The sequence below is a fragment of the Juglans regia genome, chromosome 7 (assembly GCF_001411555.2).
Source record: "Juglans regia cultivar Chandler chromosome 7, Walnut 2.0, whole genome shotgun sequence".
Lineage (NCBI taxonomy): Eukaryota > Viridiplantae > Streptophyta > Magnoliopsida > Fagales > Juglandaceae > Juglans > Juglans regia.
Genome location: NC_049907.1, coordinates 46,150,122 through 46,176,067, shown reverse-complemented (window position 1 = coordinate 46,176,067; position 25,946 = coordinate 46,150,122). Strand labels below are relative to the sequence as shown.

The following is a 25,946-nucleotide window of genomic DNA, read 5'->3' as shown; positions in this document are numbered from 1 at the left end:
TTTTAACCAGTGAAATTTTTTTAAGAAAGTTCTGCAATTTCCCCTCCCCCTCTCTCTGAAGTTTTTCTGTGCATGTATAAGCACTCATAAAAAAGAAAAGATTGTGCATCCTATGTTCCCTGCAAAGAATGAAATGGGTGGATAAAATTGCCGGTTTGGATTGAGAGATGTCTCACTATATTTAATTCACAAATCTCACTACTATTCACAAATCATTTCATCTCATCTTATATCATCTCTCAATACAAACGGGGATCTCAAATCCATCCAAGAAGAATACACGCTATATTTCTAACTTTCACAATATGAACACACCCAAAATGAATTTAATATGCATCTGCGCGAACTCAAATATGCTATATGACTGATATTGGGGTCAGGTCCTTTAAATCTCTAGTATTATATGTACGGATAAACAGTACAGATGCACTTCATCCGACCCCCCCCCCCCCCCAAAAAAAGCCCCCTTCTCGTGCACACTGCATCCTGCTTTTCTATGCGTCGCTTTGACTACAGAATGCCAAACTGGAAAAAAGAATGAAATATGTGGAGATATAAAATGCCACATTCCATAAAACAAACTTCTTTTTTTTAGCTTCGAAGTTTCTACATTTAAATACACAACACAACATGCATTGAGAAGACGATGTGTTTTCAGATTTCAGCGAGACCCTTTTCTGCTCCGGCTACCAGGACCGGCAACACTTGGCCTCATGCTAATCGGTTCAGCTGAACTGTGCAAGTCCCTGTTACCAAACACAGCATTTCCTCGAAGATCATGATACGGAATTTGACGAGGAGATCCTGAACTTGATTCACCCGCTCTAAGACCCTCAGCCTCTAAACTTTTGGATTCACTGTTCAACTTTGCTAACTGTTTAAGTAAAGCCAGGTATATTGGTAAACATGCTTGAAATAGGAACTGTAGTACCAGGGTGATATGCAAACTGAAGAATGAACTATTAAAATGATTCTTTGGGCCCTGAGGCACGACAACAATGTGACCCACCATATTATGGGTCATCTATACATCAAGCAAGCACCTACAGCATAAGTCGGAAGCAAGCAAACTAGTTTTCATAAAATGAATAGTGAAGGATCACCAATTGAAATACGAGTTGCATGGAGATATGGATTGAAATTTGAAACTTCAAAATGACTCAAGCTCAAAACAATATGTCACATCAATCCAAATTCCTTTAAAATTAATATATATATATATATATAATCTAATGAGATCAATAGAGCGTCCTTATTGAATACAAAATGCATATAGTTTTGTTCTATACCTGAATCTCATTCTCTTTCAAGCGGTCCCTGAGTGCATTTATGGCAGGACTTAAACTGCAATAGACTCAAAAGAAATAAAAAAGTTCAGCATAAACCATAAACCGAGCACTAACAATTGCTAAAGAGGTAGGAATTTGCTTCTGACCAATATTCCATTAATTTGCACATGGAAGCCTGATAAGTTGAGGTGTGATGTATGAAAGTAAGAGGATGCACTTTCCCATCCCTAAGTAAAAGTCAAGTAAATCAGAAAGAATAGGAAAGGATTAGGAGAACCAGTATAAAACATAAAGAAAGTACAGCCAATAGATTATAAGTTTTGCAGCATATCATTTGAACACCTAGCATTTTGCAATACAGCTTGGTTATATGCTGCCTGCTCCTCTTCATATAGCACATGCTGCAAGTCCGTAAACGACATTAGAGGAGACTCAAGCTCAATAAGGGATGACGTTGACAAAACATGAAGAGGAATTTCTTTCCTGACATGCTCTGCACCTCTGCCAATAAACAAAAGCAATTCAAGATTTAAGGTGCCTTAAAAAAACCCCAGCACACTAGATTAAATAAAAGCAAAAACCCCCACTTTTCTAAGGTAAAATAGAAGAAGAGAAACTCAAGTACAAAGATAGTATACACGAGAATCTCTTGAAGAACCACAGCATAAAATAAAACACAAATGCAGTGGGGGTTTATAAGGATACCAGAACACACCAGTCCATAGAACACACTCTTACTCCAAACCACCCCCTATACCTCCAAAAAAGGTAACAAAAGAATTTATAAATAGAAAAGATTGTAATGAAGCCACATGAACATGAAATACCATGTCCCTCAGCAAAGACACTATTCTTGAAAAGCCAAAAAAAAAAAAAAAGACAACAGAACTTTTATAAGCCCTAAATGATCCAAGCTCAACTTGCCATTTGAATTAAAAGGACCACGGGATATCAAAACCAGTACATAGGAGAAAATGAAAATTTTCTTTTATCACTATAGGAGAAAATAAAAAAGATACCAAGTGATCAAGTACATACTCATGTATACCTCACATCCAAATTTGAACGGTGCATAGCCTCTTGCATGCTCTCAGACATATCCATGGGGTCTATATCAACAACATTTTCTGAACTATCAGCATGGTAGCTTCCTCCCATCCTTTTCCTCCCTATATAATCAGCATCCGCGTGCGCAAAGAGAACTCCCAAGTCCGTGGATCTTCCACCACCCTAGCCAATCAAACACGAGTACACATTTCATATGGTGATAATTGTAGAAATTGTATCATCCACCATCCTAGCCAATCATACAAGACCATACACTACATATAGTGACAATAGTAAAAACCAAATCATCCTTACATAAAACCACAAATAATTGACACATTATGAGTATACTCACTCAAATTTCACCATTAGAAAAGTAACCTAGCTCTCTTAAATCAGTTAAGCATACAAATAGACATCCATATATAGCACAAAATTAAATATGGACCCTAAACAGTATTGAATAAAAGTAGTCATGTGAGAGACCATTAGGAATTACTGGATAAAAAGGCCACCAGGGTGTTTGCACAAGGGCATAAAACCCATTTTAAACTTGGGCCTTGTTTGGTTACACAGATGAGATGATATAAGAAATCTGTGAATAGTAGTGAGATAGTTTGTGAATAGTAGTGAAATGGTTTGAGTTAAGATGTTTTATGAGATTTTAGAAAAAGAGAGAGAAAAAGTTGAATAAAAATATTATAAAGTTCAAATATTGTTATAATATTATTTTTTAATATTAATTTTGTTTTGGAATTTTAAAAGGTTGAATTTTTTTTTGTGTTTTGTTTGGAAGTTTGGAAAAGTTGTAATGATTAGGCAATGATTAGATGAAAAAGTTGAAAATTTGAAATTGAAAAGTGTTTGTGTTTGAATGGTGTTTGGATGTTGATATGAGATGGGTTGAGACCATCTGTGAAACCAAATGGGGCCTTAAAGTTAATAGTAAACTCCCTGAGATTTATGAACCTACAAATTATCTACATGATACACAAGTGAAAATTAGTCACAAGCAGAGATTAAAACTCTGAAAAAGAACCCCTTTTCTCCAAATACTCACCCAACACAGCACAATGTAAGCAGGAAGCAATATCTATTATTTTCCCATATTTTCTGCTATATTTAGAGCATCACTTACCAGATCAAGAAATATGTAAAATTTCAAATATAAAAGAATGTATACCTTAATACCTCCAGCAGTTGTTGAATCGCCAGTGTCTTGTTCAGGACTCTCTACCCTTGCAGAGCTGGATTTTGCTGATGCATTTTCTGAGGAACTTAAAGATGATTCAACATCTATAATTGAACTTCTATTTACAGGGGATAGAGATATAGGTCTTGACACATGATTCTGCTTCCCGTCTGAGGATTGGAAAGCAATTACTTGGATTCTTCCAACCTAAAACCACCCGAAATAAAAATGAAAAATGAACAATTATAAGGCAACTTCCTGAATACCATGCACTTCATACATACCTTGTTTACATCTTCACTAAAACAGGAAATTATTAGCCCGATAAACCCAGAATCTAGAAGTTGATACATCGCCTGAGTTCGTACATCTGCAAAAAATACAAAGAGAACTAATATTTAATTTCCAGTTGCCAACCATAACAACGCCATGTCTAATGAACAGGCTTTCTGGCAGCTACATCCCTTGCTTATTACTAATAAGCATATTTTATTTTAGTAGCGTGCATTACTTTAATCAACTGCACTTGTAGAAACACCTTACTTTAAAAAAAGAAATGTTCTTGGTGTCTTTCCTTTGAAAAGCATTTGGCCACTAGGATCCCTTAGAAATCTGCATTTTTTGCTTGGGCAGCAACTTCTAGGAAAGATTGTCACAATAGATAATCTAAGAAAAAGAAACATCATTGTGACTGATTGGTGTTATATGTGTAAGAGGAGTTGAGAGTATTGATCATATACATTCATTGTAGGATTGCGAGTGTTTTGTGGAATGACTTCTTTGGTCAAAGGAGTTTGACTAGGGTAATGCCCAGAAGAATTGTGGACTATTTTTGTGCTGGGAAAGGGTTAAGGGGAAGTAACCAGATCGTAGCAGTGTGAGGAGATGGTCACTACTTGCCTCATATGGTGTATTTGGAGGAAAAAATATGACAGAAATTTTGAGGACCAAGAATGGAAGAGTTAGAGGAACTCAAAACTCTCTTTAAATATTCTTTCTTTGGACAGCTGCTGGAAACTTTAATGGGCTTAACATTCATGATTTTAAAGTTTTTTTTTCTTCTTCTTCCAGATAGGTGTTTCTTTTGTATACATCATGTGTACCTGCGTTGCGCTTTTTGTGCTTTTAATGAAATTTATTACTCAAAAAGAAAAAAAAAATCAACAATAGTTTTATTCTAAACATCCTTGATCAACTATCGTCCTTTTCTCACTCAAGAGGTTGATGCCTTGATCATAATTGCAGATGGAACCAAAACATCATCTTTATTTCACATATTTAAAAGGACACATAAGCCTATCGAAATTATCCATATCAATTACAAAACCAAATTCAAATGTCCAAAAAACTCACATTGAATATGACAAGATTGAAACGCATAAGGGAAAATAAATCAAGCCAAAAAAGTTGAGTCAAAACGTACCAACATGGGAAGGAAGAACTGTAATATGAGGATGCGAATGATACCACCCAATTACTCTTGTTGTTCTTCCTGTCAATGTGGTCATTCTGTTTTCTAAAGTTAATTGCACAATATCATGTGAGTTGTGAAGGTCATTCACTTGGCATATACTAAGCCTATCTACTGAAAAAATCTTACATTCCTTAATAATCACAATTTGTTTGATTAACCAGGAAAATTTAACTTAGCAGAAAACTAACTGGAAAACAGAAGCTGAGCTCCTCTTTTTTTTTTTTTTTTTTTTGAGCAAACAGAAGAAGAGCCCAGTTGGTGAAACGCAATGCCGTTTTCCTTTTGGAAGAAACATTTCTAAAGATTACATATCATTAATATGCGGTTATAATTTTGTGATCATGGGAAAAGCAATAGCTAGTTTCATTGATCAACAACATCCATATATTGAAAGCGGCAAGAGTATATAGATATTCATGCTAATTTAAATAAGATTGACAAAGCACATAAAGAAGAATCAAGGATATCTCAGCCTGAGCTGATGCGGCAGCCAACTGTTCAGGATTAGTCTCCACACGATCCTTTCTGCGGTCGGAGCGTGTTTGCGGTGATGCTCCCCAAATAAGTGCAGTTACACTCCCATTCTTAGAGTACTGAAATCCCAACATCAGAATTAACACCATCACCAATATTTAAAAAAATAAATTATATATATAATAATTTAAAAAAATAAATAAAGAAACATATCATAGCTTAACAAATCCATACTGCATGAAATAAATCTCTATTCACAACAGTCACATTTCCTTCCAAATCAAAATTTCAAACAACCACATCCATCGACAAATCATCAGTTATTCTCCAACAGATCCAATTCTCTCATATTTCAACATAGATGCTGTGCGACGCAAAATTAAAGAATAAACACTTGGTTTCTGGTACTGCAGATGGTAAGTCTGTATCTGGCATATTTCTTTTTTCTTTTTAATCTCTATATCCGGCATATTTCAAGACCCAGAAGATAATTATTTGAAAATCCATCCAAGTGAACAGGCCGAAGCATTAAGGAATTTCCTCGATTTTCTCCAAACTTGGGGCACACCACCCAACAACAAATGTAACATGCGAGGTAGGTAATTTCTTGAGCTTGATATCTAGAATCGTGCGATCGAACTAGCAGGGTAAGCAAGGCCGGGAAAGGTGGTGTGGAACTGCTAATGCCCCACCATGGAATGGATTGCAAAGCATGCACAAAACTTAGGATACTATCCCATTGTTTGGAGGGAAACATGTATGTATCAAAACAGAGTCTTTATCAATGAGACATGGGAATTTGGCATCTAATACAGAGTTGGCAACGAATATTGTATAGGATTTATAATTTGACAAACCCCAAAATGAATCAGTACCCTATCTAATGCTCAATCAGAGATACCAAGTGCTTCAAAAGTGGAGCAAGCACATTATGCATATTGTACAAGTATAGAATAGCAAGCCGACGCTCGGATGGCAATCAAAATTTGGTAGGAAGATGCATTCACCATTCTGTTATATAAGACGCTTGTCATCCTACAAAGGAGAAACATCTGGGTATGGATTTTGGAGGCGCAAAGATCCCCTTTTTGGTTAAAAAATAGCCAACCAAACTACTTGCAAAAAAAAAACAAACCAACCAACCCAAATCTTGATACACAAATATCCATTCACATTGCAAGTCAAGAACACTGATTAGTTAAGAGTAAAATGTAATAAAAAAAAATTCAATGCAAGGCCAAATATTCATTTTCAGTTCCGTACATAAATTTCTACTTACAGCCAAAGTTCCAAAACCACATTTTTCATGTAGAGTCGTAGAATAAGCATGTACTCAACATCTAAAGCCCACACAAGCATATATTCAAATAGAAACTGAACTAGAGCTTGAAGACCTAAATACTCCAAGTTTAATCTTCTTGATGAATTTTTTTTTTTTTTAAATTGCCGTTTTCCGACCAAAAATATAACAACACAACATCACTCATTTTACAAATTCAGAAAATATCCATGTACAAGCAGTTCAAGTAGAACCAAAACAAGCAGCAAATTACAAGAACCCGACTCTATATTTCAAAGAAGAGCAATTTCCCCACAGTCCAAAGGAACACGAGCCCACGGGGAAAAAAACCCATCCAGAAAACAACCATAATTCGACATATCCAAACTATTCCAGCTCCACTCCTAGAAAAAACACCAAACCCACCAAGCAATCTCGATTCGCAACGAAGACAAAACAAGACGTAAAATTAAAAATAAAAAGGAGAAAAAATTGGAAAATGGTTAACAAAGAGTGAACCTCAATATCACCGAGAAGAAGACCCATGATCTCTTCGGTCTCTGTGGACAATGCATGCGTCAGACATGTTAACCACACATCTTCCGACATTTTCACACACGTTAAAGACATTTCCTCGTTCTCTGTGTACCCCACTATTTCCTAGGTCTAGATAATTTTTGAGGAAGAGATGGGAGGGATTCGTAGGATCTTCGAGACCAGAGGCACGCCTCGTACGAGTCGAGGGCGTGAAGATTGGTACGGTACGGATGGTTACAACGTATTATGGTAGTCGTTTCGATCTAGTCCTCTAATTAGTAGTAGTATCGCGAACTCGCAATCACACGCAAATTTGTTACATAAAATATGTTTCGATCCATTGTCTATTCTTTTTTAAACGGCTTGATAAATGAAAAAAGTAATAAATTTAATGTCCATTTAAAAAAATGTATTTTTTAATCTCGAAATCACCCTTATTTTTAAAGAGAATTAGGTTACGTTTGGTTGTATGACTCAGTTGAACTCAGTTTAATTTTAAACTGATTCTAACATCTAAACATTCAACTCTCAAATTACTAAACTCATCTATCAATTCAAAACATCCTTACACATGAAACTCATAACATTTTTAACTTGACATATCTTTTTACGTGAGACTCACAATCTTTTTCAACTTCTCATAAAAAGTAATAAACTCATATTAACATTCAAACACACTTTAAACTCAATTTAGATAGGTCTCACGTAACTTTCTTCATTACTCGACTCACTACTATTCATAAAGAGCTGAGCTCAACTTTACATCCAAATGCAGTCTTAGGAGTATGCATCCAGATACGGATCCAAATATTCAGGAATATCCAAATCCATACCCAAAGTTTTTAAAACAGGATGGATATCGACCCGGTTACAGCCCGGGGGTATCCCAAATTGTAACCAATATCTGATTTTTAACTCCATTTTTTTTAACTCTAGTTGGTGTACATTTGCATGTACAAAAACGACGTCGTTTTGAAATAAAGTTTTTGTTTTTTCTTTTAGAAAACCCAATTATGAATAACCGATTGAATAATCGTGTAACACTTAGGCCCAACCAAGTCCGCTTTCTAAATCTTTCTTGGGTTTGTGTTTATGAAAAAGCCCAAGCCCGTAAGATCTCATGCCAAACTCCTCTTCTCGCACGGCTCCATCACGTCGATTTCCACTCCATGCACGTTTTTTTTTCTACTACTTTCCTGGCAACCACTTGTACAATGGATTGATACTCAATATGCAGTTGGGCATCAATTTTTTTCTTTTTTTCAAACTAAGGTTGCCTTCATCACGTCCAATTCCTCCGCATGCACGTCTTCCATTAGGGTCACCATATATATATGCACATTATTGGGACTCATGCATGCATGTTTTAATAATCTTTAACCCCAAACTAAGTTGTCGCTCGTCCTCCTCATCACAGAAGGCCAAATCGAGACCTCCACCCCACCACCACCTTAAGGTAGCCTCTGCCAAGCTCCACGCACAACATCTAGCAACACGAACCCACGTCAACTTGGGAGAAACTGTGCCGAGGTCTCCCACGCACGGCAGAAGCCACCGTCGCCACTGCCCAGTTGCTCGAACCAACGCATGCCCAAGACCAGGTCCTCCTTCGTGAAGACTCTATCACCCTAACCTAGTACGCCATCACCCCCATCTCACGGAAACCCAGCCGTTTGCCCCTGTTTTAGCCCCAGAAAACAGAGCAATAACAGCCCAGTGCTCATCTCGTTCGAAGGCACTACATGGTGCCAGCCCCCTCACGTCGTTACCAACGGCACATAAAACTTCGACGGGCACTCCACACTGCTCCAAGTCCATCATGTCCCTCTTGGTAAGCCATCGACAACATCTCTCTCTCTCTCTCTCTCTCTCTCTCTCTCTCTCTCTCTCTCTCTCATCAGTGCTCAGTTGCTCATTTTGCCAACGCAACCATTGCATCTGCCCAGCTCTATCGTAACTCCTCTCAGTGAGTCTCCGTCGCACCTGGGCATCCTAGTGAAAACCTGTTCTCCGTGAAAATATATTTTTGAGTTAGGGTTATATTAAGTCCATATTAAAGTGAGAACGTTATTGTTTCCCGGCTTTGTCTAAATTGAGTATAAATGTCAGCCATGATTTCTAAGTTATCGAGATAGTTTAGGGTTTAAATAGTATGAGATATTAAGTGAAAATCGATATTTTGAGAATTTTAAATATTTTAGGGTTTCAGGGAATTTAGATTTAAATATGTTACTTAGCATTTCAGGTTTAAGTATTGAAAAAGATGTTAATTTTGAATATTTACAAAGTTACATGACTATTTTATAGATGATGGTTAATGTTGTTCGGCATAGTAAAAAATCCAAGTAAGCGAGATTCATATACTAGATTTTGCATAAAAATAAAATTGATTAGGTCAATTTTGAAAAATATGCATATTTTGTTATAAAAAGAAATTTGAAACGACTTCAGTTATTTGTTCTGCATTACTCATGAAATTCTGTATAAGAATAAAGAATTTTCTGGCATGATTGGTGTAGACATAAACTTATTTTTGACATTTTGTTATTGAACTGAGAAAAATGAGCAAATGTAAAAATTTGATAATTTTGCATGTGACGTGAAGATGTTATGAATCTATTTTAGAATATATGAAATGATTTGAGTTTCAGTACTCTATTTTGATATGATGTGGTGTAGCCCAAATGATTAACACAAGAGGTGATGAATTGGGTTGTATTTAAAAATCCGAAATTATATATTAAATACACAATATAAAATATGAACAAAATACGAAATAACAGTAAATAAAAATAGTAGGGATAAGAGGAAGCAAACTCAATATTTTAACAAGGTTTAACCCCACTGCCTACGTCCTCGACTCAAGCTACCCATTGAGAATTCTCAAATTCACTATCCAATCCCGTTCAGGTGGAGATAGAAACCTATTACATCTTTGAGCAATACCGCTACAAAGAATCTATGTAGAACACCCACTACATTTGTAATCATCTTACACGTGGTGATTCAACGTATATTCCCTGTGTAAAACACATTCTACACACACAAGGGTTATACTCACCATTTTACAGATATAAGAGCTGATAGTGAGTAGGTTATCAGAAAACACTTCTCAATGTGTAGAATAAGAACAATACAACGCAAAACTATATCTCTCTCAAAATGAACAAGGGTTAAGGCTCAATACTTAAAGAATAGAGATTGAAAGTTTTGAATGGATGTTGTATGCTTTTGTTGTTGTATATTTTGTTCTAAGTTTGAAGAACTCAAATGAGCTATTTATACGCATATGAGATTTCATTTTCAAATTTAAAAAGATTCACATGTCAAAGACAACATCATTCACTTTTCAAAATTCTCAAATCAAAGTTTTACTTTTTTGAAATTGTCAAAGACAACATCATTTACATTTTAAAATATTCAAATCAAAATTTTACTTTTCGTAATTGTCAAAGATAACATAAGTCACTTATCAAAATATTCAAATCAAAGTTTCTTCTTCTTGAAATTGTCAAAGACAACATTATTCACTTTCTAAAATATTCAAATCAAAGTTTAATTTTCGCAATTGTCAAAAACAACTTCATTCACTTTTCAAAATATTCAAATCAATATTTCTCATTTTTGAAATTGTCAAAAATAACATCATTCACTTTTGAAAAGTTTCAAACAAAACATGCACATGCGAAATATAACAATCAATCATCTTTCAAAGTTTCAAAATTCAAATTTTTAGTCATGTCATGCACATGTAAAATATGATAATCAATCATCTTACACAATTTCAAATTTCAAGCTTTTAATATTCAAATATGTCATGCACATATGAAAAATGCAGTTTGTTATTTTATGAGAAAATATTAATTTTAAGCCTTAATCAAATTTAGAATTTTATCAAGAGATGTACAAAATTACTCTAAGAGCTTCATTTGCGAGCTTGTTTTCTTTCTTGCGCATACTTGGTTCATTGATGTGATTAGTTTCATTGTATAGACAACTTGAGCTTGAGATTCCTTTATACTTGAATTCATTTTTTATCATTAAAATTCATATGTAAATATGTAATTATATGAAGATCGAAATATTGGGTTTAACAATCTCCCCATTTTTTATGATGGCAAATACTCAGTAAAACATGTTAATGTTCTAATCTAAAATTTCTCATCATTTTGGAATCATTAAAAAGAAACTGCAGTAAAGAATACCAATGGACTGATGAAAACTGTGCGTTTGTAAAAACTGTGGAGAGTTGAATAATTGGAGCCGTCCGGGTCCTGACAAGTGTTGCCTCGAGCCCAGCCCAGGTCCAGACAAATGTTGTAAAGCTCGAGCCGCTTGGGTCCACGGAGATAGTGCAGCAAAACCTCGAGCCCCGCCCAGGTCCCGCCTAGATTAACTCTATCAACTTTTGTAGAGATTTAAATGCTTTGGGTTTCTATTTAAAAATGCCATTTTCACCGTTCGAATACTCACAAAACAATTTCTCACATTACTTCTTGACCTAGTTTCTTGTTTATCCAGAACGATAGCATGTTCGAGCAACATTCTTCCAATAATGTTTCAGATTTGAATCATGAACCATTTACGTATCAACCACTAATTTTATCTCCTGAGGCCATCAACACCATGATAGGAGCAAATATGCATTTTTCTAGTATGACTGGTGCTGAGGTTGTTGCAAGATCAAGCATGCTCAGTGCTCAATATGTTGCCTCTATTACGACCATATCTCGGAAGTTACTGTCAAGAGTGAGTGAGGTTGATCGGCTTAACAATCAAATATATGAGTTACATTAAAAGCTTGCTAATTAAAGTATAAAGAATAAAAGACTAAAATAAGAAAACAAGAAGTTAAAGAAATTTGTGGACTGATACTCTCATGACCTGCAACCACGAATAGAGGAGTTAGAATGAGAGATAATACAAATATAAAGTCAACATTAGCAGTTAACACGAGAGGTTTAACGCTTACGAGAAAAATAAGAAAAATCTGCAATTAATCTTGTTGGCTTAACTAAATAAAATATGCATCTAACATATCTTGTAATCTTAACTAAGTAAGTTTTGAAGAACTAATAGCTTGTCTTATTCTCATTTCCATTTCTATAAAATCAATATTGAGTTTCATCTAATTCGCATAAAATATTATTTGCTTTCTGTAATATATTTGCATTCTCACTCTCTAAACTTTTTCCTTTTTTTTTTTTTAATGGCTTAACAATCTTCTTCCATCAATCCTCTTATTCACCATATGGGGTATTCTGCACCTCAGCTACTAGTTATTTCTACATCTATCATAAGTGCCATGATGCACCATGAGAATAATATGACTAACAAGTCAGATGATGACGCAATTTATGAACTTGTGAGTCTCGGTACTCAATACTCATCATCCATTGTCGCATTTTCCCGGTGATTGTAGTCTATAACTCGTAAGATTGAAAAACTTAACGATAAGATTTATGAACTTCAACGACTTGTTCATGAGTCTAACAAAAAAATAGGAGACTAAAAGCAGAAAAATAAGGATTTAAAATCCTTACTTGTCTCTTTATTTCTAATTTATGCTCCTTTAGATAATGATAACATGCTGATATAAGAAGAACAATAGTGCTTGAACAATGAAGCTAAAAGTCTTAAATTTTTGTAAGTCGTTTGAGATAATAAAATAAAAATGTTTAACAGATATTCATGATATGCATCATTCATACTTATTTTCTAATCATACATAATCTATTTTCTTGTGGATGTTTTGTAAAAATGTCTGCCAACTGATCGTGTGTATTTATGAATTCTAGTACAATATCGCATTTCTCCACATGATGTTGAAGAAAATGATATCTAATCTGCATCTGAGTAGCTGATTAGATCGAAAAAGTGTACTTAAGATACCATAACCCTAGGTCAATTGTACTAGCAAGATATCTAAGAATACGCTTAACTGTAATCAAATGAGATTATTTTGGAAATGATTGAAAACGTGCATATAAGCATACACAGAAACATAATATATGGTCTACTGACTGTCAAATATAATAGACTACCAATCATACCTTAATATACCTTTGAGTGAATTGGCTTATTGGTTTCATCATTGTCAAGTTTGGTGGATGGGCTCATTGGTGTTCCAATTTTCTTCACACTTGTTTCGTCATTGTCAAAGACAACATCATTCACTTTTCAAAATATTCAAATCAAAGTTTCTCTTTTTTGAAATTGTCAAAAACAACATCATTCACTTCTGGAAAGTTTCAAACCAAACATGCACATGTGAAATATGGCAATCAATCATCTTTCAAAATTTCAAAATTCAAATTTTTAATCATGTCATACACATGTGAAAAATGATAATCAATCATCTAACAAAAATTCAAATTTCAAACTTTAATATTCAAATATGTTATACACATGTAAAAAATGCAATTTGACATTTTATGAAAAAATATTAATTTTGAGCCTTAATCTAATTTCAAATTTTATCAAGTGATGTACAAAATTACTCTAAAAGTTTCATTTACGAGTTTGTTCTATTTCTTGCTCATGCTTGGTTCCTTGATGTGCTTAGCTTCATTGTGTAGACAACTTGAGTTTGATATTCCTTTATGCTTGAATTCATTTGTTATCATCAAAATCCATATGTAGATATGTAATTATATAAAACTTGAAACTTTGGGTTCAACATGTGGCATATGAAAAACTTTTGGCATGACTTTCTGATTCTGTTCTGACTCTGATTCTGGTTCTAATATGGTGATTCTGATTCTGTTTTGCTTTGCTTTGATATCTGACCCTGTCATGGGATGTAATAGTGACTTCTAGCCCTGTCATGGGATATAATAGTGTCATCTAGTCCAGTCATTTGATATAATAGTGACCTCTGGTCCTATCATTGGATATAATAGTAACCTCAGACCCTGTCACGGAAAATAGTAGTGACCTCGAGCTCTACCATAAGATATAATAATGGTCGTTGCTCTGAGTGCAATCGTTTTGACAACATGGTGATTTATGTTCTGCTTGACTTCCTGCAAAATGCACAACCCTACCACGGGGGTCAAACATGGTTTTTGTTCTTATATGATGCTCTGATATGAGATGATAAGATGATAATGTTCAGTCATGTTATGCCAAAGAACATTTTTTAATATGATCATTTTGAACTGTCGCTCTGATAACATGTTTTTGGATCTGCATTTCTGAAGCTAAAATGTTTTGGTCAGCATTTTTAACTATGTGAAAAGGCTCGTATTTACATACTAGTATATGTTCTCTATTTACTCAGTTGTTGATAACTCACCCATATCTCAAGATTATGGAGCATGTGTGAGATGATTTAAACATAAAAGGTTTATATGAGTACTGAGGAATTTTATTAAATAATTTTGTCGTGTTCTGATGACTCGGTATTTTGGGAGGTTGATTATATTGAGATGGTTGGTTTGAAATAGTAATTTTTTTTATATGACATTGAGATTTTGGAGTCTATATTGGTACTGTGATATATGATTTTAAGCAAAATAAAATAATTCTTTAGACCTCCGGGACTGGGGTGTTACAAATCGGATCATGGATCCATCCGAATTTTCGAGTTCCGAATCAGGTCGGAAAAAAATATAGTCTGGATGCACATCCATAAAGAGAATGTGTAAAGTTTACATATTTTATAACTGTATCTAATATTACTCAATTATACTGATAATTAACTTCAACTATAATTCATCTATAAAAGAAACCTACCCGTATCTACAATCTTGGCGTCACTTATGAAATTGAGCACAATTAAGTGATTAACCTCCTATTTTTGTTGACAAATAGTTATAAAGAAGAATAAAATATTTTTAAAATTCTTCATTCATATGACATGCTGCAATCTTATTTTAATCTTTATCAACTTGATCTTGTTGTCCCGAGCAACAAACATGCACCGGCCATTTCACGAACTATGTGTTGTCCAAAATCATCAGATGTTGAAATATTTATATAAATAATAATAAATATTATAGAATTTATTTATAGTATATGTTTGGATAAATGAATTTGAAAGAGATGATTTGAATTTGCAATTTTAAAATTCAAATCTCTTGATTGAATCAAATTCAAACCGAATCTAAATAACGTTTCAAATTCTATATAATGAAAATGAAAAATGATTTCAAATCATTGTTACAAAATAGTTTATAATGAATAGAAATGCTTTGGGTTTTGAATTTTTTTTTAACTTAGTGATTAAGAAAATATTTTTTAATAATGTTGTAAATTTTTTATTTTAAAAAAAAATATTTATGATGATTAAAAATATATATAAAAAAATAAAACACACATTTGGAACACACTTCGGATTACTTTTTCGATAACAGTAACAGGTTCTCTACAATGAATCCCAAATCCTTTTATTTCTAAAATTCATAAAAAAAAAAAAAATCAAAAATATTTGGAATCGAGATTTATAATTTCTATGTACATAAGGTAGGTATAAAAAGGAAGAAATAATATTCGGGTATGCCTTTTTCTTGTTTCCTACATATATGATGTGTGTATGTATATTAATATTTATTATTTATAATTATATTTATTGACATCATACATTTTAAACAGTTAAATATAAAGAGAGTTATTGTTTAACGGAAATTTATTATATTAGATATTATTCACTCTTACGCTATACATTTTATATCTATAATTTTTTTATAAATTATAAATATATTTTGTTTATAGAATACATAGATATTTTTTATAAAATATAAAACGATAAATAAAGACAGAAGAATTTAACGTATATGTACGTTGGATTGACGTTATTTGAATCTACTGATCAATTTTAAAACGCAAGTACTGATGAGCTTGGTAATTACGTTAACAGCAAGCATGCTACTGTAACAAAGACACCTGGCAGGCTTCAATAAGCTATGTACAACGCACGACGTGGCGATAGGCAGAGTCACCAATCTGGGACCGACAGTAATTTTTTTTTTTTTTTTATAGTGACCGACAGTAATATGTGGCCAGTTATTTTCGATTATTTTCTAATTGAATCTGTTTTTATCAGTCGTAAATCCGTCCCCATAGTCGTTAGTACTTTACAATCGCAACGTCATCATGGCACGTTACATAACACGTGTCAGAAGACAGGGCTACGTGTCTATCAAGTGGGGCACACGATATGCTACAAATAGGAATTCCAGACACTCCGATATCTTTGCAAGCAAGTTCTAGTACTGTTACGCAAAGTTTTCTTAGTTCACAGAGAGTTGTCTGAAGTAGTAGTACAATCACCTTTGAAGGAAAATATGGCATCCCGTGATCTGAGTTATCGAGCTGGTGAAACCAAGGGCCAAGCTGAGGTATGTATACATACACTTTTGATTATTTTTGCATTCTTATGTAAGGTCGTGAAGAATATGGTCACGAGTGTTTTCGGTTTTTTTTTTTCATGTCTTTTCAGCTTAGGCACTGTTTTTTGTTGATTTTTTGATTCGTGAATGCTCAGGGGAAAGCCAACCAGACGATGGTTGCTACGAAGGAGAAGGCCCAAGAAACCGGTGAAGCTGCCAAAGGGATTACCTCAAGAGCAGCCCAGTCTGTGAAAGAGTCCAAGGACCAAACCGGAAGCTACCTCTCTGAGAAGACCGGGGTCGTAAAGGAAAAGGCCTCCGAAGCCGCGGAGTCAGCGAAGCCGAAGGATCAGGCTGGCCCTGGAATACTCCAACAGACCGGGGAGCGTGTGAAGAACATGGCCCAAAGTGCGGCGGATGCGGTGAAGAATACGGTTGGCATGGGCAAAGAAGGCGAATGATGCTGAGGATGATAATAGCCCTCATAATAACGAGGGAAACTATAAATAATAAGGACGATATTTTGAATTTGGGAATGGAAGTCTGCTGCCTGTCTCTTTTGTTCTGTAATCTATCTTAATTTAGTTGTTTGGGCATGTTTGGTCGAAGTCCTTTGCTTTCGATCTCCATTCGGTGAAAGGGAGACGTTATTTCAACTTAGAAAGAAATCACATGTAATCGTATTGGCTTCACTTTCCGTTCTTCTTTTTAAATTGTTATTCGTTCTTATGTGCATGTACGTAATTAGTGGGGATGGAGTATTGGGAGATTGCAGGTTACTTTCTGCAAAAACAACTCTAAAGATTGGGATAAGGTGGGTGTCCGACGACTGCATGGCGCGCGCCTAATGAGATGTAAATCCGATTTTTAGGGCTGTTTTCCGTAAAATTAAATTGTTTTATTTTATATAACTATTATAATTTTTTTTACATAAAATATAATAAATAATTAAATTTTAAAATAAAAATTATATTATAATAATATTTTATTTAATTTTCAATAACACTGTAACTAAACCCTCGTAATCAAACGAGACGAGGTATTAGTTCCAGGTTTTTTTCATTTGAAGTTTCTAGGCGGAGGGTATTAATCTGTAGTTATTTTGATCTGATTATGATATATTGTTGCGAACGATAGAAAAGGATCAACCATGGAATCTTTAATACCTGAGATAAACATGGATTGAAAGTGATCTTTGATCCAATCGGATATCGGTTCAGCAGGAGTGATGATATACTTCAAGAATGGAGCCTCCTATGAACGAACACGTTTTTTCATTTTTTGTTTTGTACAAAACGTGTTTTTCCTTTCCTCGGTGACCATTTGCGAGCTCTAAATGATAATTACAAATTTTTTTTATTATTATAGTTTTTTTCAAATTTAATATAAAATATAATAAATAATTTAAATTTTTTAAATCTTATAATAATAATATTAAAAAAATAATATTTTAATAATATTTTATCATCTCAATTCAATTCAACTTAGTTTAACATCTAATATAAGTCTAAGTTAGCTGGATTTGGATGTTGAGTTAAGTAATAAATATAGTAAATAGAGTAGTAAATAGAGTAGTAAATGAAATTATGTGAAGCTTATTTAAATTGAATTTAAAATATATTTAGATGTTAAGATAAGTTTAGTACTTTTTATAATAAATTAAAAAAATTATAAATTTTATGTATAAAGATGTTTTAAGTTGAAAAAAATTATGAATTCTACATTTAAGAACATTCTCAATAGATTAGTTAAAAGTTATAAAAGTTAAATCTATTGAGTATTTAGTTATTAAAGAGTAAAATCTGTTCACAATAGATTAGTTAAATTTAAAATAATTAGAATTTAACTATAATAACTTTCAAAATTTTTTATAAATTTAAAGGTTACTATACATTAATCAAATATATGTTTTATTAATTATTTCTCTACTCATTTCTTTCTATCATATATTTTATCACAATTATTATTAATTTGAATTAACGATATATTAATTTAATTATAATATGATTATTAATTAATTATAATAGGTAAAATAGTAAAATATAATAAAATTAAAAAAACTATTAATTAAAAAAATTAAATATTTTTAAAATGATTAATTACTCAGAATAAATAGATAATTTAATATAAAAATTTGATGTGAATAATCAAAATTAAATTTATCTTATATTATTTTATTATTATATAATAAAAAAATAACTATTTTAATATAAAAATTTATATAAATAGAATAATCAAAAGTCAAAATTTTGAATATAAAATATCTTTTACTTTTGACTAAACCATTGAAGATACTCTAAGAATGTTTTAAATTGGAATAAATTTAATAATTTGAAAATTGTGTATTTAAATATAGCTGAGGTAACCAAACGCAGCCAAACCTGACCCTACTCCATTCTATTAATTATAATTTTCGCACAATACTCCCATGCATAGTAGTCGGATCCATCATGCTCATTTGCCCTTTGACTCAGTTTTTTTTATAATAATTATTATATCGGCGATGCCTATGGGTATTCAGAACACAAAAGCTGTTGATAAATTATATCACCTCAATTTCCAAGACAATATTACAAATCCAGATCCATATTTGACTCAATTGCTCAAACTCAACACAAATTAGCAATCTGCATCAATCGGTCATGCCATCACTTCCCTCAATGTCATCAACACCATCAAATGCTTCATCTGATGCTTCTTCATCTTCTCTATCTTGATCAGTTTCCATGGCATCTTCAGATTCCTCTTCATCACTTTCATCTTTGTCCTCATAAACTACTGGCACTGTGGTGCCATTCTCATCTACTTCGTCATCAACAACCTGTTCGAGAGGTTTGCATGAATAAAACATGAAACACATAAAACTTAAGACCGCAGATTTTACTGCAGGACTCACCCCTGTGTAAAGGATGTCCAAGCAACTGGATAGTTGAATAGCTGATTCAAAAGTCGAGACTCTCGACTCTATGAGCTGCATACGTACAAGGCCATATAAGATTATCAAACTCATGTACTACATTGTACTGCTAGCATATAGAACAAAACCAACAATGTGAGAAGCATGAATATGGATTATACTCCTGTTATATTCTTGGCAAATGATTTTCAAGGAATATTTGATCAATATCCCAAACATTTATCAATATGTCAAAGATTAAGGAAATAATGGCTACATTTCCAAAGTCGAGATATGTTGATTTCTATTACACATGTTTTTGAAGCACCAGATATGGATCAAGGAGTATTGAAAACCCGTACTAGATGCGGATATGATAAGATCTTCTCTAACATAGATGGAATCAATGTGTCGTAGGCGTTTTGTAATATGTGTACTCAAAATGTTTCCACAATGAATTAAACATTTCTTACCTGAAATAAAGAATTTAGGTCAAGTAAAGAAGATTCCTGGGACATTATTCCACTTGCATGTTGAAGAAGTACACTTTTTAGCCATGGAAGTGCACATGCCAAAATTGCACCCCTGTGGTGAAAACACAACGTCATAATCCATAAACCTCAATACCAGATAAAAGTATAAACACCAGCATGGACTACAATTCCCAAACACCAGCAACAAAGAGGAGGAAATTGGCATAAACATGGGATTTGCTAAGCTTCTTTTTATTGAGAATCAGAACACCATTTGCATAAAAACAAAGCCATAAAGACATTATCTGAAAAAATTTAGCTTCTTTGCAATCACTTTAATTTTTTGTAATCAATGCATTTTATTAAGGGCGCAAAGGGGCACAACCCAAGTACAAGAAAAGAAGAATAAGGGCAAAGATTTTTAAATTCTAGAAAACTAGGAAGGGGTGCTGATAATCAACCATCACAAATAGTCCATTGAGCTTCCCGGGTGGCCAATTCTTGACACTTATCTACATCCACCGGCATTATCAGCAATTCAATAAAACTCGAAACCAAAAAGAAAATGAAAAAAAATACAATTAACCGGAAATCAATTCAGCGTTTCCCCTTGCTAATTTGGGTTAACAAATTTCAATACTTAGCAAACAGATATATATTTCCGGTTAAATTGATTGAGAAAAATGTGTTCTTTTTAGCCACTGAGAAAAAAAAAATATTTACCTTGACTGAATAATCGAAACCAGAGACTGCAAAAGCTTGAGAACATCCGCCGGATTCAGCAAAGAAACCGACTTCGCAATAACCTGCAAACACACTTGAAATTGCTCACTCGACCATTAACACAAACCTACAAAGAAAAACCAAAGCCGAACCTTCTCGTCTCGGTTGTACAAGCAATCCAACAAAAGCGCACGGTCGTCGGCGCGTAACGCCTGCTTAAGCAGCACTTGAACGGAGTCCGCACTTGGAGGCTGCTCGAGCAGAGAAGATGGCTCTGGCCGTTCGTCTCCGCTCTTGTCATCATCAATCTTGGCACCATCACTCTTGGATTTATCATTCTGTGTCAGATTCAGACTCGCGAGCTTCTCTCCCATGGTGGGCTCATTCGGGTCCTCCTCGTTAACAAGGACTCCATCCACCGCCTCTCCCCGACCTGCGTAAAAGTAGCTAATTCGAATGAAACGACGAAGTGTTGCGGCCGAATTACAAGGAATTTTATAGACACACAAAAAAGACAAAATTTTGTGGGGAGATCAGAGAGCAAAGTGAGTGAGGGCTCACTTTTCTTCTTCTTCTTCATTGCCGGCATCAGGTTCTAAGGTGCAAAATAAAGCTTGTACGGATTTCCCTTCCTCTTTCTTCTGATAGTGTCCGTTTGTTAGGGTTCTGGATTTGGACTTTCTGAAGGGTTTTTAGAAGGTGAACGCAGTGTATTGCTGATGGGCTCCGAATTGTGGGCTTGGACTGATGGCCCATATTACTTCTATGATCTATTGGGCTTCCGGACCAGTGTACTTTCATAATACAAGACGCTATTCTTCAGCGCTCTCTCTCTCTCTAAATATATATATATCGGGGACTGACTTCATAGAAGCTGCGTCTTCGTAAAGCTTTCCACTTGGCCCCAAATTCTTTCGGTAAACTCGATGTTCTCCATTTTTCTTCATCTATTTTTTTTATCGGTACCATGATTTGTTTGATGATATGTTCGGTGGGTAAGATGTATTTATCTGGGTTTTGTTTGATTTTTTTTCCTCGGCAATCTGGGTTTTTATTAAATTGGTTGGTTTAATGTTTTAATCTACTCATTGTTTGTGAAATTTGAGGTTTTATTTCAACTAAGCTAGAGGATTTAAATCCACAGCAGCCTCTCCATGGTAGCCAGTTGATTTTCCGGTACTTGTTTTTATTGTTACGTTAAAAATCGTCATTTCTGTAGTTTTATGGGATTAATAGGTGAATCAAGATTTTTTTTTTAATTTTCTTGTTCTAGGTATAAATAATAAGAACAGTTAGTGGACTGGGTACAAGTTTTGGGGTAGTTAATGAGTTTTTGTTGTTCGGTAGGTAGGTGCTAAGTGGTTCTAATTGTCGAGTCATGCGTTGAGGTGTTGATGACGTTTTTCTATCGGTAAGTTAATCACGCGCTTTTGGCATGTAAGAATGGTATTCTGTGCCAAAGTCCTGATGGACATAGACTTATGAAAATTTAGGAAACCTTCTGTTGGATATAATTTGTAATTTTCAAGAAATAAACGAAAGCCCTCTAGTGTCAGCTGTGACTAGTGCTTTGTTTTGCTTTCATATTGGTGCATATTCATGTTTCTGTGTAGGATTTTGCCCCATCTACTTCTTTCTTTTGTTTTTTTTAATGTAAGGCATGTGTATTTTGTTGTGTGTTTGCTATTAGTAACTAGCTAGTTGGTCCGTGGTGCACAGTTTTTTATGACCATCTTTGAATGAAATTCCTTGTGTAGGTTCATAGGGGGAACTAGAGAATTTTTACTGATGTAAGGATAGATGAATTACAACACCACAGACTAGTGTTTGTCCACCCTGTGTTGGTGGTACAATTTGTTATGGATAATCTCTTCTATTTGTTTGTATTTGCAAGTGGAAGAGGGCATAGTAGATTGCAGGGTTGGGGTGGGGGTCCAGCATGATTGAAATGAGGCTAGGCGACCCTAACAGAATCAATGTATTGCACTTTTGATCAATTCTTTTGTGTTGGAGAATGGTTTACACTTGTACTTTTTTTTTTACAGTGATCAGTTGTAAACTCTTACTTGTTATAGTTATTGGATTCATTTTATATTGGTTCACACTTAAAATTCTGTCCATACATTTATGACACATTAATTCTAATTATATCCACAATCAGATAGAGAAACCCATGAGCACTCACTCAAGAATACAGACATCGTGCAGGTTCAATTGCAGACATTTTTTTTTTTAATGATCTGAGTCAGTGACCTGTAACATCCATTGCATCCACACATGCATTGCATTATTGAACGGTAATATTTGATATTTGATTTGTCTATAAAAAAAATATATCTGATATTTGATTTGATATTATGATGCTTGCTCTTATGATGTGCTGGTTTTATGGTAGATTTAGTTCCTGTGATAACAACTTGACTCCCAAAATGCCAAAGGTCAGAAGAATGCGAGCCTTGCCTGCTGATCAGGCAAGGGCATCTTGTTACCCTAATAGCTCCATGAACATTGAGCAACATAAATCGGAAGAACAATTGGGATCAGCTGATGATGTGAAAGAATGGGAGGAGGCTAGGTGCCCAATCTGTATGGAACATCCTCATAATGCTGTTCTTTTAAAGTGTTCCGCCCATGAGAACGGTTGCCGCCCCTACATGTGCAACACTAGTTATCGGCACTCCAATTGTCTTGATCAGTTCTGTAAGTCATTTGCTCCACATGCCTCCATAACACTACTCCAAGAAATTCCTTTCACAAACTCGGCCTTTCGCAGAGGGGAACATGGGTTGGACCCTGGGCAAGCAAGACAGTGTGGGAACCAATTGCAGCCAAAGCTTGTCTGCCCTCTTTGTCGGGGAGAGATCTATGGGTATCATATTGTAGAGCCAGCTCGTAAATTCATGAATTCCAGAGCAAGGAGCTGTTCTTCTGAGATGTGTGATTTTAGTGGGACCTATTCAAAACTCAGGAAGCATGCAAGGTCTGAACACCCATCTGTCCGACCATCAGAGGTGGACCCCATGCGGCAAAGTGATTGGACAAGGTTGGAACGGGAAAGGGACTTGGAGGATGTCCTTAGCTCACTTCATCCAGAGTTTGTGGAAGAGAGCAGTGAAGAAAACACCCTATCGGCAGAGTTCAGTGGATGGATGTCTTCCATTTTGGAGGCCATGTTTCGTACTCTTGGGCTCTCTCTCATGGTTCATCTCTCGGATGTTTCAAGTGATAGAGAACAGTTGCACAATAGGAGATCTGAGAGAGCATCAAGGGCAGATTATGATATGGAGGCCAGTCCCCTTGTTGGAAGGAGCACTGATTTGTCCTCAGAGGGTATGCCTAGGCAAACCACTCGATGGGCTCATGATGATGATGATGCTAGTGCTGCTACTAGGCGAGACAATAATTTGTCATCAGTGCGTGTGCGACAAACGCCGGAGTGGTCATCAGAGAATACTTCCCGTTTCTGGCCATCTCAGAGCAGGTCCTCTTTTACCTCATCTGGTAGGCCCCGCTTCCGGCAAATGCGTGGGCATTCACCTAGGAGTGCTCACAGTTTTACACGGTATCCTAGGCAGTCAACAGATAATACAGCACCCCATTCCCGACGGTTGCGATGGAGGGATGAAAGATGGTCACCGTACAATAGCCAGCGCTAGTTCAATTCCTTTGTTTTTAGGTCAGGTCCCAATTGTAAGTTCACAACCTGCTATCCTTGCAAGTCTTTCTTTTCTCTCTTTTGGTGTGCTTTTGTTTTTGTTGGGGGGTGGGGGTGGGGGGAGGGGTTTGATCAGCTTAAGTTGTAACAAGCTTGTATTCTTGCATCTCAGAGAAACAACAGCAGGAAGGTTCAAGTTTTGTATACAGGTGAATAAGGTCAATTCTTAAAGCGTTAATTGGGTTTGGTGAACAGAGAATGATGATATGACCCTTTTGTTGCGAGACATTGAAGGGCTAAATTCAAGCATCTTTTGTTATAAATTTGGTCCGAGTGCCGGATGATTGAGTGGTACTCCACCTCATTCTGAAAACCTTTTGCAAAAACAAATTGTTCATTTACATTTTCTTATTGTGATTGTTCCTTATTTGGGGAATGTGAAACACTATTGACAGAGAATGAGGCTGAAAATTAAAGAAGATAATTTCTATAAATCAAGAACCCCATCGACAACGATGATGACATCCGCGGTTCTTTTCACTTTATAAGAGCATTCTCATTGGTTTGGGCAAATGTATCTTCAAAATTTAGTCAATATCACACTTTTTTATATTTACCTATTCTATTTAAATTCAATCCCCACATTGGATTAGCCATTCACATTCTATATAATACTAAAATATTATTATTTTAATAATTAATTAATTAAATTTATTTTTATCACATTTTATAGTTCTACCAACTAAATGTTAATAATAATTATATTCTAGTTAAATTAATATTAAAAAAAGTTTTATTAAATGTTAATAATAATTATATTTTAATTAAATTAATATCAAAAAAGTTTTATTAAATGTTAATAATAATTATATTTTAATTAAATTAATATTTAAAAAGTATTATTAAATGTTAATAATAATTATATTCTAATTAAATTAATATTAAAAAAGTATTATCAAATGTTAATAATAATTATATTCTAAATGTTAAATGTTAATTATATTCTAATTTATTTAATTTATTTGTTTGGAGTGAGAAATTAGTATTTTAATATTTGGAGAACCAATTATGGTTCTCTATATTTGGCTAATGACTGTAATAAAAATGTAAATTATTTTGAAGATGACCAATCCAATGTAGAGTTTTTTTATACAAGTTATCTAAATTTTAGATAATTTTCTCATTTGGCCAAGCCAATGAGAATGCTCTAATAGCCTACAGACTCATGGTTACACTCTTGCGCTTGGGCAAAATTCAAAAGGTTTCAATATGTTTTAGAAAATTATTATCATTCTTCCATCTAAATACATTTAAAAAAAAAAAAATCTAATCACTTGATTACCTTTTGGATAAAAAAAAAAACATAAAAAAAAACAATATTTAGAACAAATCTAAAAAAGAAAAATACTAAATGTACTTAAAAAAAAATATTTCTCCACACATCGGTTATTGATATTTTAAAACAATGAAATCATGAAATTTGAAATTCAAAAGAAAATTAATAAAACGAGTCTTGTGAGTAAAATTATAAGTACATGCACTACCACGTATAATAAATTTATCAAAACAATTTTT

General features: G+C 34.2%; 4 protein-coding genes across 8 annotated transcripts; 2 read left to right on the top strand and 2 right to left on the bottom strand.

Moving 5' to 3' along the window:
- Positions 1-306: 306 nt before the first annotated feature.
- On the bottom strand, positions 307-7,545 carry LOC108996377 (lys-63-specific deubiquitinase BRCC36-like). 2 transcript variants are annotated; one of them, XM_018972247.2, is made up of 10 exons: positions 7,275-7,540; positions 5,470-5,595; positions 4,952-5,039; positions 3,813-3,898; positions 3,520-3,735; positions 2,338-2,519; positions 1,632-1,790; positions 1,436-1,516; positions 1,290-1,344; positions 307-874 (listed from the first exon to the last, which is right to left on the bottom strand). In XM_018972247.2, exons 1-10 carry the CDS (start codon positions 7,383-7,385, stop codon positions 662-664), a joined length of 1,317 nt encoding a protein of 438 aa, XP_018827792.1. In that variant the 5' UTR covers positions 7,386-7,540; the 3' UTR covers positions 307-661. The 2 variants fall into 2 exon arrangements, 1 of the variants encoding a protein (XP_018827792.1); XR_004802039.1 differs by having other exon boundaries at positions 2,328-2,519; positions 4,952-5,595; positions 7,275-7,545.
- Positions 7,546-16,496: 8,951 nt separating this feature from the next.
- LOC108996075 (late embryogenesis abundant protein 2-like) lies at positions 16,497-17,351 on the top strand. The gene is made up of 2 exons (XM_018971836.2): positions 16,497-16,633; positions 16,780-17,351. Exons 1-2 carry the CDS (start codon positions 16,580-16,582, stop codon positions 17,083-17,085), a joined length of 360 nt encoding a protein of 119 aa, XP_018827381.2. The 5' UTR covers positions 16,497-16,579; the 3' UTR covers positions 17,086-17,351.
- Positions 17,352-19,094: 1,743 nt separating this feature from the next.
- LOC108996423 (WD repeat-containing protein 43-like) lies at positions 19,095-21,386 on the bottom strand. Its single transcript, XM_018972318.2, has 6 exons — positions 21,278-21,386; positions 20,869-21,149; positions 20,717-20,799; positions 19,994-20,105; positions 19,521-19,595; positions 19,095-19,445 (listed from the first exon to the last, which is right to left on the bottom strand). The coding sequence occupies exons 1-6, from the start codon at positions 21,303-21,305 to the stop codon at positions 19,257-19,259; spliced, it is 768 nt and encodes a 255-aa protein (XP_018827863.1). The 5' UTR covers positions 21,306-21,386; the 3' UTR covers positions 19,095-19,256.
- A 183-nt stretch (positions 21,387-21,569) lies between these two features.
- Positions 21,570-24,694, top strand: LOC108996266. 4 transcript variants are annotated; one of them, XM_018972047.2, is made up of 3 exons: positions 21,598-21,633; positions 22,914-23,013; positions 23,118-24,694. In XM_018972047.2, exons 2-3 carry the CDS (start codon positions 22,994-22,996, stop codon positions 24,370-24,372), a joined length of 1,275 nt encoding a protein of 424 aa, XP_018827592.1. In that variant the 5' UTR covers positions 21,598-21,633; positions 22,914-22,993; the 3' UTR covers positions 24,373-24,694. The 4 variants fall into 4 exon arrangements, with proteins under 4 accessions (XP_018827593.1, XP_018827592.1, XP_018827594.1 ...); XM_018972046.2 differs by lacking the exon at positions 21,598-21,633 and having other exon boundaries at positions 23,112-24,406; positions 24,544-24,694; XM_018972048.2 differs by lacking the exon at positions 22,914-23,013 and having other exon boundaries at positions 21,570-21,633; positions 23,112-24,500.
- Positions 24,695-25,946: the final 1,252 nt, after the last annotated feature.